The sequence below is a fragment of the Myiozetetes cayanensis genome, unplaced genomic scaffold (assembly GCF_022539395.1).
Source record: "Myiozetetes cayanensis isolate MyiCay16 unplaced genomic scaffold, myiCay2020 scf14, whole genome shotgun sequence".
NCBI classification, from domain to species: domain Eukaryota; kingdom Metazoa; phylum Chordata; class Aves; order Passeriformes; family Tyrannidae; genus Myiozetetes; species Myiozetetes cayanensis.
The window spans coordinates 9,896,463-9,910,680 of NW_026087048.1; the positions used below are offsets into that span (position 1 = coordinate 9,896,463).

The 14,218-nt window shown below is 39.0% G+C and overlaps 1 protein-coding gene across 4 annotated transcripts in view; it reads right to left on the reverse strand.

Moving 5' to 3' along the window:
- The window catches only part of FBN1 (fibrillin 1), a 147,328-nt gene that overhangs the window by 50,068 nt on the left and 83,042 nt on the right, over window positions 1-14,218 (reverse strand). For all 4 annotated transcript variants that reach the window (XM_050309429.1, XM_050309432.1, XM_050309430.1 and 1 more), the window contains exons 17-27: window positions 12,701-12,754; window positions 11,702-11,827; window positions 8,683-8,808; window positions 7,913-8,032; window positions 6,823-6,960; window positions 5,777-5,827; window positions 3,218-3,343; window positions 2,191-2,415; window positions 842-967; window positions 621-749; window positions 20-145 (exon numbers count right to left, since the gene is read on the reverse strand). In XM_050309429.1, coding sequence (XP_050165386.1) covers window positions 20-145; window positions 621-749; window positions 842-967; window positions 2,191-2,415; window positions 3,218-3,343; window positions 5,777-5,827; window positions 6,823-6,960; window positions 7,913-8,032; window positions 8,683-8,808; window positions 11,702-11,827; window positions 12,701-12,754 — 1,347 coding nt within the window. The remainder of the gene's footprint in view (window positions 1-19; window positions 146-620; window positions 750-841; window positions 968-2,190; window positions 2,416-3,217; window positions 3,344-5,776; window positions 5,828-6,822; window positions 6,961-7,912; window positions 8,033-8,682; window positions 8,809-11,701; window positions 11,828-12,700; window positions 12,755-14,218) is intronic.

Here is a 14,218-nt window from a genome sequence, read left to right on the forward strand (position 1 = left end):
TTTTGCCTGCACGTCTCACCTACACATGCAGAGATATTTGGTGATATCTGATGGCCTGGAGGACAATCGCACCGAAAACTTCCCTCTGTGTTGATGCAGGTGCCGCCTCGGCAGAGAAGGGGGTTGCGCTGGCACTCGTCGATGTCTGTGGGGAGAAGGGGAGGCTCGTCACTGCAGGGTCAACACTGCCCATCCCTCACCACAGCTGGGACCCACCACAGCATCATCTGCCTCGATGGACTCTGACGCCTTTCCTACAGTCAGTCACCCCTCACCCCACAGTGCAGTCCGAAAAAATAAAATAAAATAAAATAAATTCAAAAAGGTTCCTTCTAAATTTTAATCTAACTTCAAAGTTCAGGGTGGTGTCCCACTTAGCAAAATGGACCGTGGGAATAAATTTAGCATCCTAAAATCCTGTCCCTTGCTTATATATGCTTTGGCAACTTGCCAAAGCAGCAAATTCATATTTAGCTTTAATAAGAGAGACAAAATAAGAGAGACCTAAATCCAGGCATAATCAAACTTTAAAAAAAAAAACAACAAAAACAAAATAAACCATGCATAGTATACTAGTACATAGCAATACTATTGCACATCTGAGGTCTATAAAAACATACCCATGCAGTTTTTCATCATCATAAATCCACTTTCATAACCTTCAAAACATTCACACTCAAAGTCTCCAGGAGTATTGACACAGATGCCTTGGCCACAGAGATCAGGAGAGATGCGGCATTCATCGATATCTGTAACACAAAACACGTTCACGGGATTGTCAAAGGAGTTCAGTTTTTCCTTTTCAATTCAAAGTTATGAGAGATAGATCCCTGCAGTTTACCTGTGCAGTTCCTCTCTTCAGAATCCAGGGCAAATCCACTGTCACATCTACACTTAAAACTGCCAATGGTATTTCTGCATTTTCCATGGGTACAAAGGCTGGGGAACATTTTACATTCGTTGATGTCTGAAAATGAAATAGTATGGATATATGATGTTATCACTTCATACAAAAACAGTGCAAAAAAGAGCAATGCTGACATCAGAGCTCATCCTTCCTCATGACAGTGACCTCTCCTTTTGGGAAAATTAGACCACACTACATAAACTGGTACCAACCTCCCCCCAGGCAACAGTGTAGACACTCCACACTAGAATTTCCAAGAACACTTTCTGCCATAAAATGGTATTAGTCTCCCCTTTGTCCTGCAGGATCTGATCTGCAGCTAAGCAAGACTTCAGTGGACAGAGGATTAAGGCAAAGGGAGCTTCCAAAGAACTACTCTGTCTTATGATTTCTGAGAAAAAAAATGTGACTTCCATGAGTCACAGAAAACATAATGAGCCTAAATAAAAGCACATGTCACTTTTCTTTATGGATAATTAATGGCTTAGTAACTGTTTATAAAACCAAGGCTGAAACTAACAACAGCAATTGTCATTCATATATATTTTTCCCTCTTTTCAGACTTTGTAATGTTTAGTTTTTGGGTAACTGGTTTTCTTTATAAGCATGTTCATATCCGTTTGTGGTTCTGACATTGTCCAGTTTAACCCCAGTGGTAACCCTGGAAAGATGGTTTCAACACAGGATACAAGGGTGTCACTGTGTGATTCCCATGCAACGCTGGAAGTTTACCAACAAGAGTCATAACTTGTTGCCATGACTTGATTTACAGTAAATCAAGTTCTCCTGATTTGAGCTATCACCCTGGAAACTATTTCCTCTACTTCTCCAAGTAGCTTCACAAGAAATTCCCAAAATTATTCACCATTCCTTGCTTGTTCCACATTAGAATGAAAGTTATTGCACCTTTCATAGGTAAGGATTGCTCTTTCAACACATCCAAAGCTGACTGCCCAGTTTGTTCCAGTTCTGGTACTATGAAGTGACAGGAGGCAAAGTCAGGCACAATTTAACCTCTCTAGTAGAGACACAAATCCTGTGTTTTGAGGCTGCAGTATTATATTCTGCATTAAATTATTGGTATTAAATGGTATTAAACTCTCTTGTGGTTTTTTCTGGCCTTAATTTCCATGAAATCTAATCAGATTTTCAAATGTGCCTTAAGGTGAATGAAGTACCTGACTATCACTGAAATTTTCAAACCCAGAGGAGTTGTCTGAGGGAAGAGTAAAACAGAGAGCCAGCAGGGTTTGCCGGCAATGAACCGCAGACAGAGCACGTACCTTTGGAGAAAGGCTTCCCGCTTATCTCTATCTTCGTGGAGAACCCGGGGCCCCTGGGACACAGAGCATCGAACTCGGGAGATCCCTTCAGAGGACACTCCTCGCACTCGTAGCCCCAGGCCGCCCCCACGGAGCAGCAGCAGGCGTCCATGCGGTGCCGGCCCGGGATCTGGGCACTGCACTGCTCGTCCTCGTGCCGCAGGTAGCAGCTCTCCAAGCGAATGTCTGTTGGGCAATGGAACAACATGTTGAGAAAGAAAGAGAAAATTTAGTTCACTGCAGAGGAATATTTTTTTTTTTCCCAGAATCCCTTCACAAGACAGTTTGCTCCACGTTTTTGTGGACGCAGAGGAGTGTACCAAGCTCGCTGCAGAATTTCTGGTAGCAAAATATTAATGTTAAACTCAGAAATAAGGAGTTGAAGTAAGTTTAAAGCACCAGTGTGAAAGATGGTGCTCAATACTTGAAGGAAATTAGAAAAGGATTTTAAGCATTCCAGCTTACTGTACTTATGTAAGTCCTTTTAACTACTACAAGCTATGCCTTACTCAGAGAGAAATCTTGGACATTTACTGTCATGAATGAACAAGTGTGCTTTGGGTGGACAGCACACAAAACTTGGATATTCTGGTGCACCCTCCATTAAGGTGTACGGTGTGGTGAGGAACATCACATCCCTCCTCACACACCCAAGTCCCAGCCCACAATGGTGTGTCCTTCACTCTTCCAGCCTTGGTTTCAATGGGGCTGCAGATGAAGAGTGCTAAGAGCACAGATAATCTGTAGGGATTTGTCAGATGAACATTCTGGAACTAAATCAACACTGTTCACCAGCTAGCAGATGGTGATGGGCTTTAGCTATTACCATTGGAATCTGTTCCTATCCCAGTTAAACTAAGTTCATGTCCCTGACTAATTCCATTTGAAAAATGGGGAAAGATAATTTTCTTTACTTTTAAGAAAACATGCAGTACAACCATCGCTCACCACATGGATTTGCAGGCCTGTACATGGAATTAATACCTACCAAGACAAGTCCGTCCAGAAGCATCTAAAGTCATTCCATTGGGGCACTGGCAAACAAATGATCCCAAGGTATTGACACACTGCCCATTTGTACAAACTCCAGGAAACACCTCACATTCATTTACATCTATTTCCAAAAAGAAAAAGTAAGTGTAATCACTAGCAGGCTAAATACGAACAGATTAGAAAAAAATATTGACATTTTAATGTTTTTTAGGATAAAATACAAAACCAAAGCAGTTTACATTGTCTGACAAAATTCAAAAATTTACAATTTCCTATACAAGTCAGCCAGAACCAATTAATTACAGAAAACTGCTGACAAGCAGAAATAATGCATGTTGCTATTTGCCATTTCTAAACATAATGAAATCAAACTCAAAAGTAACAGAAAAAGGAGGGTGATTAAAAAGCATATCCATTTTCATACTCACTGCGGGCCAGATTTTTGAAGCAAATGGGCAAAGAAAAACAAAGGTAAGTGCATAATACCTTATGTATTATTTCGGTTAGATTAAACTATGCTGTATTTTTAAAGATTTTTAAGGTTTTCTATATTTTTATTTATTTTTCATTTTTCTGTCTTATCAGACACACCTCTGCATGTCTGGAAACTAAAACATCATTTGAAATCTGGCCTTATGACCTTGTCCACAACAAGCAACTTTACATATATTAAAATAATCTCTTTATGACTGCACACAGATTTTAACTTCATTAAGACTGTATTCTATATTTAAGAGGCAAATTTAGCACTTTGGGGGTAAGGATAATTTGATTAAATGCGTTAGCTTGGCCTGAGCATAAATAAATGTTTGCTAATCCAAGTGTGGGGTCATCCCATCTGTGTCCTTTGTGAAAAGCATATGCTTCACAACTGCCTTCTAGGAAAAAGCCTCCAACATTAAAAATGACCCAAGATGAAGCATGACATTTTTAAGACAGGAGAGGACAAGAACAAGAAATGAGAAAGAATGACTGACAATCTGTAGATGAACACTCACATACAGAGTAATCAAGAAGTGGGCAGGTTGGGCTGGCCAGACAAAACTCCTGGTGCAAACAGACTCTGCAGCTCTCAAATCACATGGAGCAGCATAGAGGATAAATATGGGGGGGGGGGGAAATCAGTGCCTTCTGCCCTTGGATAGATATTATAAATTGACTGGAAGGTACAAAGTAAAGCCAGTGGATTACTAGAAACCACTGCAACACTGTTCACGGGCTGTGAGCAATATTGCAGCTGACAACTCCAGGGCTCACCAGTAAACGAGAGGAACGCTGCCAATTTAGTTTGCTTATTTCCTTGCACAAGGCCTATTACTCATTTTACACAGGCTGCATATGGGAGAACTGAGTATCACCTTTTGGGAACTAAACTTACTCCCTTGTCCTGTCTCTCACTTGCCAGTAAAATTTCCTAGAGACCTTTCCCTGTCTTGAAAAATGCTTACATTGGTTGAAAACCAAATAAGGCTTCAGTAATGTTACAAGCAAGGGAAACTACTCTGAAAAACCTGGGACTATCCAGGTCCCGTTGAAATGAGAAAGACTAAAGCATGTAATAGATGTAATCCAAAGTGCTGGTAAAGGAAATGCTGAAAACAGTTATGTCTACATCTTGGAAAACTTTCCATCCTCGCAGTGTTGAAAATGTTCTAAGACTTTCCTTGTGAAGAGAAATAGGTGGGGTCACTTTTTTTTTTTTCTTTTCTTTCACTTACACACTCCAGAAAGTGTTGCTGAGGTCAGATAAGTTATGTACAGTGGGTCTGCAGCACAGACGTGCCAAGGTATTCAGTCATCATTTGGAAAGCAAAGAGTATGTGTGAGGGTGTTCCTCTGTTTTTTTATTTTTTTGTTAAGGAAAAAAACAATGTTTCTTTATGGAAGCTACATATGGGAGTAATTTTTAAAAAATATTTTAACTGCAGTGTCATGTCAGATGTTGTCAGTCAGGATGACCCACAGCAGTTTGAGACTCTCTGTGCTTCTGCATATTATGTAAATATGCAGTACTTTTCCAGGGGTTCAAATCAATTCAAATGAAAATGAATAGGGTGGGACCTTCAATTCTCACAGAATAGTATAGAGTCATCTCATACCAAGTAAAAAGCTACACATTTAAAAAATTTTTAACCTTTTCTTTAACCAAAAAAACTTCAATGTGAAATATAGCCTTTAAACATTCTTTTTCTAAAGCATAGTAATGGCTTCTCATACCACTGTATTATTAATGCCATGTTTTATAGTATATATAAGATGCATACTTTGCCCAAACAAGTTATTCAGTTAACAGTATTTGAAGAGAGAAAACTATTTCCTTATACTGGTAGACATTATATTTGCAAGTGTGTATTTTGAGATAAACTATGAGTATGTAGGAATGTTAAACAAACTGAAACCAAATTCATCCCTGACATAACTCTAATGAAGTCAATTGAACCACACGAGGTAAGAATTTGGCATAGTGTTCCTCTATGCTAAATTAACCACTTAAATCAAAACACAGGCATTTTTTCATTCAAGCTCTGATTTATGTTAGGGCAACAATAAATACCTTCACACAATGTTCCTCTTATTCTCGAATATCCCTTTTGACATATTGGGTCTGTAAAACAAACAAATGAGAACTTTCAGAACATTACAGTCCAAAACTGGCCATTAACTTATTGTGCAAAACTGACCATGTGAAACATTATCTAGTTTATTGCTATGAGAAGTCTGAGTGCTTAGACAGTATCCCAGTATTTTCTGAAATAATAAAGAGATAAGATGGGGCAACTACATAAACTACACAGAGTGTCAGCCATTATCCTCTTTTGCTTCCCATGTGTCTCAGCTGACTAACCCAAAAGTGGTTATGATTCCTGCTTCATTCAAACCAATTAATTCATTTCACTTGATCACAGCACATTACAGCCCCATTTACCATGGATGAATGAGGATGAATTCTGCTAAGATACACAGAATGAATTTAACCAAAGTTTTGAGCAAACTGGCAGCTTTCAGGACACAGAAATAACAACCCACACACATTTCTGCATTCATCAGCTCATCCCTGGGTTCCCAGCCCATCCCACAGTTCAGTCAAATTATCAAATGAATATGAAGCGACCTCAAGCCATTTCTTGATAAACTCTGTGATTCTGTAGGTCACCAGTTAAATCTACAGAGTATAATAACAAGGGCTACTCCCTCTCCTCCCTCCCTTACCACACCAAAGATCCATTTGTTGCAAACATTTTCTTGGAACTCTGGGGAAAATGTATCTATTGCTACATCATTAGGAATTCTAGATCACTAATTATGACAAACCATGCTAAAGTAATGCTGCAAGTCACAGACTGTAGGTGTGGTCCCTTCCCTTCAGTGTTTAAGCTTGTAAAATATTTACTGTAAAATGCAGAGTTAGAATCTCCTATAGCTACACGCTACCTCTCAAATAATAAAACTTCTCTTTTTCAGACTGAATAAGGTGCTTGATAACAGAACAAGTAAAGTTATTTGTCTAGGCTGTGCCCAACTTCTATTGTCCAACAATAACCTGGACCAGCCTCAGAAGAAGGAAAGTCCTAGGTTCCTGAGGAAAATGAAGAGCATTACCTCGTTCACATGGTGTACATGGGCTTCCCCAAGCAGCACCTAGTGAGGAACAGCACTGGGACTTCAGAGTTGCTCCATTGATATTTATTTCACACCTTCCATTCACTATGTTCTGCCAACAGGTACCCTTAACAGTTTCTGTTTGGGAAAAAAACAATGTATTGTCATGCAGATTCTTTAGCATTATCCATTACTATATTTATAAACACGTGTGAATTTAACCATGAAAAAGAATCATCCTTTCATTTTCATTTACCACATTAAATCTAAATTTATTTTAAAATCACTTGATTTATCCTTCTTTATGCTGGACTATAGCCTGAAATCATCCCAGCACAGAGCTCTTGCAAATCCTAGTTTATGTTTTTTGTCCTTATCAGGGAATATGTCGATACCATTCAAGATTTGAGTCATTGTCTTTATTCTGACTCAGAGGCATATGCAGAAGAACAGAGTAGATATGAAACCTTGGTAGATCTTCCATTAATCTATTAGATCCCCTAGTCTGGATCTCCGATCTTCCCATACAGGGAGTGGTTGGAGGTAGCTGAGGATCACACAGTTGTAGTTCTACAGTTTTCCTCATTGACTAGACAAGAGCTATAAATTACTGTCCCTCCAGAAGAGGTAAGGGAAGAAATTATGAGTCCACAGAGTATCTGAATCACAGCACTGTCTGTGGATGCTCCTGTACTGGTCTGGACTGTGCATGACTTGTTATGCTCCATCTCAGATAGAAGAAAACTGGTCTTTCCAGAGAGCAGATCCCAATGAGAACATGTTCACCCATCTTACAGGAGAAACGAAGCAGGTGAGCATAGACCTGAAGAAGCAGTCTTAGCATTTCTGTGTCAGTTACAAAAATTTTTCACCTCTTTCAAATTTGACAAGAAAGCACACCACACTCCCAAGTGCATTTTATGTACCCATAGTAATGGTGAAAAACACTTTCTTAACACCATTTCTGTAATGTTTTCCACTAAATTTATCAAAAGTTATTTTAAAGTATATTCTAAACTTGGTGTACAATGTTCACATGTCACTGGACACTTTTAACCAGTAAACATAAAATTTTCAGAAGAATAAATACCTATGCAGATGGTTCTGGTTGGATCCAAAGTACTCTCAGGAGAACATTCACAAGCAAAAGAGCCTGGTGTGTTTTTGCACACTCCATTAACGCAGGGGTTGGATTCACACTCATCAATATCTAAAAGAGAAATACACTGCCATTAGTGCCAGAAATAATTAACAAAAATACATATGGCTCTTTGCAGTTCAGGGAAGAAGGGAAGAAGCCTTCCTCATAACCACTCTTCCTGATACTCCACTTCTCTATTACAAAACTCTTCACAATAGACTAACCATGCAGGTGTCCTAAAGACACACTAACATGTTAGACCATTAAAACATTGAACTTGGAAGAAGCATTTCATTGTTTAGTGATATCCAGCTTTGTGGTGATGGACTGTGCTGCTACAATGATCTGACACACATCCTGTCTGTGACTCTAAAAGGGTTCCAACTAGGAGCTGCTTGGCGCTCTTTTTCACATACCAGATTTGTAAAGCTTGATTCTTCTCAAATTTTTCTCACCCTTGGCAGAGTGTGGGCTCACTGGTAGTAGCAAATAAGGAGCAAATTAGGACAGACATAGTACAGGCAATTCCATGAAGTTCTCTAATGGTTTCATTTTGGCATTGTCGCTCCTCATTCTCCTCCTTCCCCATAGAATTTATTTAGAATCGTTTTTTTCAGTTTTACACATTATATCCTCATCAAGGCTCAAAGTGTTTCTGGCACAAGCTGAGAACAATCCAAATGAATACAGCCAGGATGAAATGGAGTGTTACCAATTACCTTCACATGTCTTTAGATCAGGAGTGTATACAAATCCTTTTGGACAGGTGCAGGTGAAACTTCCTGGGGTGTTTCTGCATTGCCCATTGTCACAAAGCAGCATGTTCAGTGCACATTCATCAATGTCTACAATGAAAATAAAGAACTTTTTAAGAAATAAAACATTACTAAAATAGAAGTCAGGACAGCATTTCCCTCCCAACAGCCACATTTCAGAGGAGACAAACAGGGCTGGGAGGGGGTGTGGTGTCTGTGGAATATGCATACTAAATGATTCTTTTAGTAGACAACAGGTTTGGACAAGACCTTGTACTTCCTTTCCTCACATATTCATAATATGTGACAGTCACATCACAGTTCAAAACACAGTTGGGAATCACATTTTCTTCCTATATTGTGGACTAACGTTGGGAGTCTCTGAGTCCCTGCAGAGCAGCCTCCCGAGTCATGACAGAAATAAGGAGAGTACTGGTTTGGAAAAGTTTACTGATCATCGTGGTCTTTAAAACACCATTTTTTCCAAACTGGCTTTGAACTGTCTTAGATGTTATCTTTAAAAAGGCTAATGTAAGTATACACTTGCTTCAGAGGTGAAAAATTCAAATAGTGCTACATTTCAAGTACCCTTAGGAAATCTTTGGAAGAACTGTGGTCATCCGAGAGAAGTTGCAAGAAGGTGGCAATGGGCCACGAATGGCAGGTGAAAACCAAGAGAGACCCCAAGAGCAGACGGGAACAATTGGCTAAGTCAGAGAGGCCTCAGAAAGTGTTGAGAGAAGCTGGGAAGCCTCAGAGGGTCAGCGCAGCAGCTGGGAACAGCAAAAGGGCTAGGAAAAGAAGGGAGACTTGCAGAGTAAAACAGACCATGTGGGAAGCTTCACAGGAGTTCAGAAAAATTGAGAGAGGGCCAGGTGGAACATTATGGAAGAATGGGAAACAGCTGTCATAGAGCATGGATGGAGGCTACAACAGGGTGGGCTGGGGAGCATCTGGAAAACTCACAGATGGATGGGGAAAAGAGAAGGGATGCCATCAGCTACAGGCAGACACTGAAATGGGACATGGATAATTAAAGCCAAAGAAACAAATGGGAAAATGGGATGAATTACAGTGTGATTTTTATCTAGAGATAGACAAAAAATTAAAAAAAGGGTTGATCTAAGATAGTGGATAGTTTAGACTGGGATAACACAGATGACTTAACCTATTTAGGTTTAAGTAGAGAATACAGAACCCAAATAAAATTATTATGTCAGCTGGAGATAACAGGAAGGAATTTAAGAATTTTAAGATGGTTCCAGAGCTGGAAAGCAGAGATTACAGTAAGATATAGGAATAAAGAGAGTAATCACGATGAAGAGAGGATGTTAGAAATGCCTTTCAGGGATCAGTCTTGGGATAAGTCCTATAAAATAGTCATTGTAATCTAGAAATAAAAAATGAATGGAATCAAAAACTGTGGACAACACTAAGCTGGAAGTTATTGCCAATACAGAGAATCAGGCAAGGCTAAATTAATCCTGACAACATGAATGAGAAAAATAAGACGGAATATAATCACCAACGTTCAAAACTTTGCAATTAGGGACCAGTAACAATAACATGCTAGAAACCAGAACTCATCAGTTGAAGGCTAGTGAGAAAACTCTGGATGTAACTCTCAATTAGAGGCTGACTTTGATCCCAGAGTACACCATGTATTTCAGAAAAGACTAATGCACTCTAGAATCAGTTTAGGCAGGATATTCCTAGGGGCAATGGAGAATTTCTGGCACAACTATACAAGCCACTGGTCAGACTTCATCAGAACACTGTACACTGGTCAGATCTTCAAGAGAAGACTGCAGCCTCTGCTTTTATGAAAAGACTGGAAGTGTGGATTTGGATAGCTTAGCCAACAGACTTTGAGAAAAGGATACAATGATTCTTTATAAATACTTTGGGGAGAAGTGCTGACATGGTGCTAAGTCAAAGAATAATATTAGTACAACATCAGCTGGTAATAAAATGGTCACAAATAAATTCTAACAGGAAACCATAAAAAATTTCTAATCAGTCATGCAAAGGAGGTCTGGAACAATGCAAGAGTGGAAGAAAGGAATCTAAAGGGTTGTAAGTTATGGGCTTTTGATGGGACCATGTAATGGAACAAGAGAATTGCCAGAATTAAAATTTATAACAGGAGTTAAAAAAACAAACAAACAAACAAACAACAAACAGTTAGTCAAGCATTTGATGGTGGTTTTTTACATCCCAAATAGTGTGAGAAGAGAATGAATTGTTGCATATTTGAATTCTTTTTATCCCGTGCCACAGTGCTTCCATTGGTCACTTCTAAGGAGTGCAAAAAACTTATTTCAACTTTTCTGATAAAAAAATTTGGCTTTAGATATTTTCCACTTGTACAACATAGGAAACCAGCCCTAACTGGAGACACCACACCATCAGATTGTGCTGGTGCTTCCAGTGACAATAAGCTTTCCTGTATCTGGCCAGTACACTTAACACAGTTAAACCAATAGCCCTGTCTGAAAGTTGAAAGGAATTTTCCCCAAAGTCAGAGTTGGGATAAACCATGTAAGCCTTCTGTGGCACATGGGATGCTTATCTTCCTATGATCAGTAGGAATTTTACTTAAATCCCCTGCTCTTGGAGGCAACCTAGCACACTGGGGATCGTAGATCTTCCCTCTGGTGCACTGCAATTGCAGGATCTGGCTTCTTTTGATTTTGAGAAACATTGGCACAATGTGAGTGCATGTCCAGTGGACTTGACTGAACAGGGTATTTATTGCCTGGTTGCCAGTGATTTGAGTCAATGACAGAAACAGTCCCTTACAGCCCCACAGTGGAGGATTTTATGAGCATTACAAAGCACTGAAATTAGAACAGGAATCCAGCAGAAACATCCAGAAATATCAGAAGAGCAGTTAGTGGATCTGCTGGAACATTGGGAAAAAAAGTGAAAGAGGATAAAACCCAGCATCAGATTCCAAAGAGAAAAATGGGACGTTTCATACCGATGCAGTTTTTCCCAGTTGAATCTACTTCATATCCAGGGTCACAGAAACATTTGTACGTTCCGTGCAGATTCTCACACCTTCCATTTGGACAGAGATCAGGATCCAATAAGCACTCATTAATATCTAAATAAAGGGGGAAAAAAAATGAGCATCTGAGCCAGTTGTTGAGGGGTTGTGCGGGTTAATTCTCCAAGCTAGAAAAAGACATTTTCAGTATCACTAACATTGGCTGCTCCATATTTTATGATCGTGTAGTTCTGGACAGGAAATTCACACCTAAACGTTCACACTCTAGAGAAAGAAGCATCTCTTTCACTCTGATTTAAGACCATTTCTAGCCCACAGTCATTTAAGAGACTTCCAACGGTAGATAAGAATTGGGATATTAAACTGGGGATCAGAGAATAGATTTAGAGAGGCCCCATCTCTTGATTCATAGAATTTCCAGAGGGCATCACTTCTCAAAGCATTAATATCCCTCTTTTCTGAGTGCTTTTCCCTGTCTACTGCCAGCAAATCTACAACTGAGCATTGGCCGACTTGAGTTTCCAGTTTCACAATTCTATGACTACAAAACTTTCATTGTAATCACTTCCTCTTTCTCTGTATTTAGCCAAACTCTGAGTCTGGCCTATTTTGAAAGACAAAAAATGAGGAAGCTCAATGTTCAACATGGCTTTATTCTTCAGGATGATTTCACTTGAAATATGCAAATATGGTTTACATACTCGATTTCAAAGTCATGTAGGTAGTAACAATTCTTACAAATCTGTCATTATTTTATAACAGCACTCAAATACATTCCATGATGTAAACCAGAGCAGACACACTGGTGAAGTGGCATGCTCCATTCCCTTCACCTTAAATTATTCTAATGTCTTGTAAACAGCTATCTGACTAAGCCTTTCTCCCATTCTCTCCTGTCATCACCCCCACCAGCAGGTTAACTCTTTTAGACAGAACTGCTATAGTTTGAATTACATTAGGTGATCTTACCATTTCCTCCTGCAGTCATGCCAGTTCCACTGCTACACAGAGCCTGATATTCAGCTGGAAAAAATATTAAAATACTTACTGGAATATTCTTTCTTAGCTCCTTGCTTTCAGCATCACCGTTTACAATATGACAATTAATTTATTATCTGAATGAAATAACATGCTTTTCAACTCTTCCAAAAACATTAACAACCTCACAGTGTTCTGAACCTGTGAAACATTTTAGCAGATTCAGGGTCTGCATCTGCTTATGAAGATGGATGAGTAAAGACTTCACATGATGAACCGTGGCATTTAGGAATAGACATAAACTTCATGCTGGCCCTCCTACACAAATGAACCATTACATATCCACAGCAAGATTCTCCAGAACTCATACGTCCAAGTCCTCACTCAAGGTGCACATTCAAAGTGACCAGGAAACAAATTTTTTTCCTATAAATCCAGACTATATTTAACTCCATTTAGCAGGATTCTCTTCAGGAGTTCATAACAGATCAAGGATCTCCTATCTTTTCTCCTTAAAAAAAAAAGTAATGTGTATCAAAGCATCTCAAATGTCTCAACTACTGCTGGGTTCAAGCTCTTCTTTTGAGTTCAGAATAATTAAAAGAATGAACTGACAGCCAGCTCAGCATTAATTGTTGCCATATAGGTCAACATCTTCCAATATATATTTTCACTTTCATAACAGCCCAAATACCTACACTGCTAAAATTAATAAATATTAAAAATATTTATGGAATTAGTTGTCTTCTCTTGGAGGGAGATCACATGGAACACATCTCCCAGTATTAACATAACCAGCAGATTAATGTGTACCCTTGCCTGAATCAATAATCACTGTCACTGCATGGGAAAGCAGATCTGCTCTGAACGTGCATCAGCAAATTTTCAGTCTAAAATGGTAGAAATTTTTGCAAAGAGCTTCTGAGGAGCACTTTGCTTTCTGAGGGTAAAATATTTTCCTTCCAGGAATTTTTTTTCAGTCTCAGATAAAATGCTCCTCTCTAAGCAATCTTCTTCGCTCCCCCAACTCAAAGCCCAAAGAAATGCTACACTTCACCCTATGTGAGATGGCATTTTTTTTAACAATTGAAGAGGTGAGGAAAAAATCACAGGAAAAATAGCTTCCACTTATGTAAATTGTTCTGCAAGAGTAAATAAAATACAAACCAGAAGTCAATGATACAGAGTCCAACATTTGTAAAAGATTTCAACTCTACTGTACAATAGAGCCCACTGACATCATCAGAGGCTGCTGGAAAGGGTCCTTCCTATTTTTCTAACATTTCCTTGGTGTTTTGCTATTCTAAACAACACACCAAGTTATTAAAATGGTCGTCAGCAAGTTCCTGCTGAGGAGCTCACATCAGCTCAACCAGCATAATTTGTTCCAACTGGTTTTGTCTCCCTACTGCTTTCCATAAAGTTATCAGTTAAAAAAAAAAAGATTTAAAAAATAAATCTGAAATTATTTTTGCCTACAAAGCAGATACCTTGATAGTATGACACGCT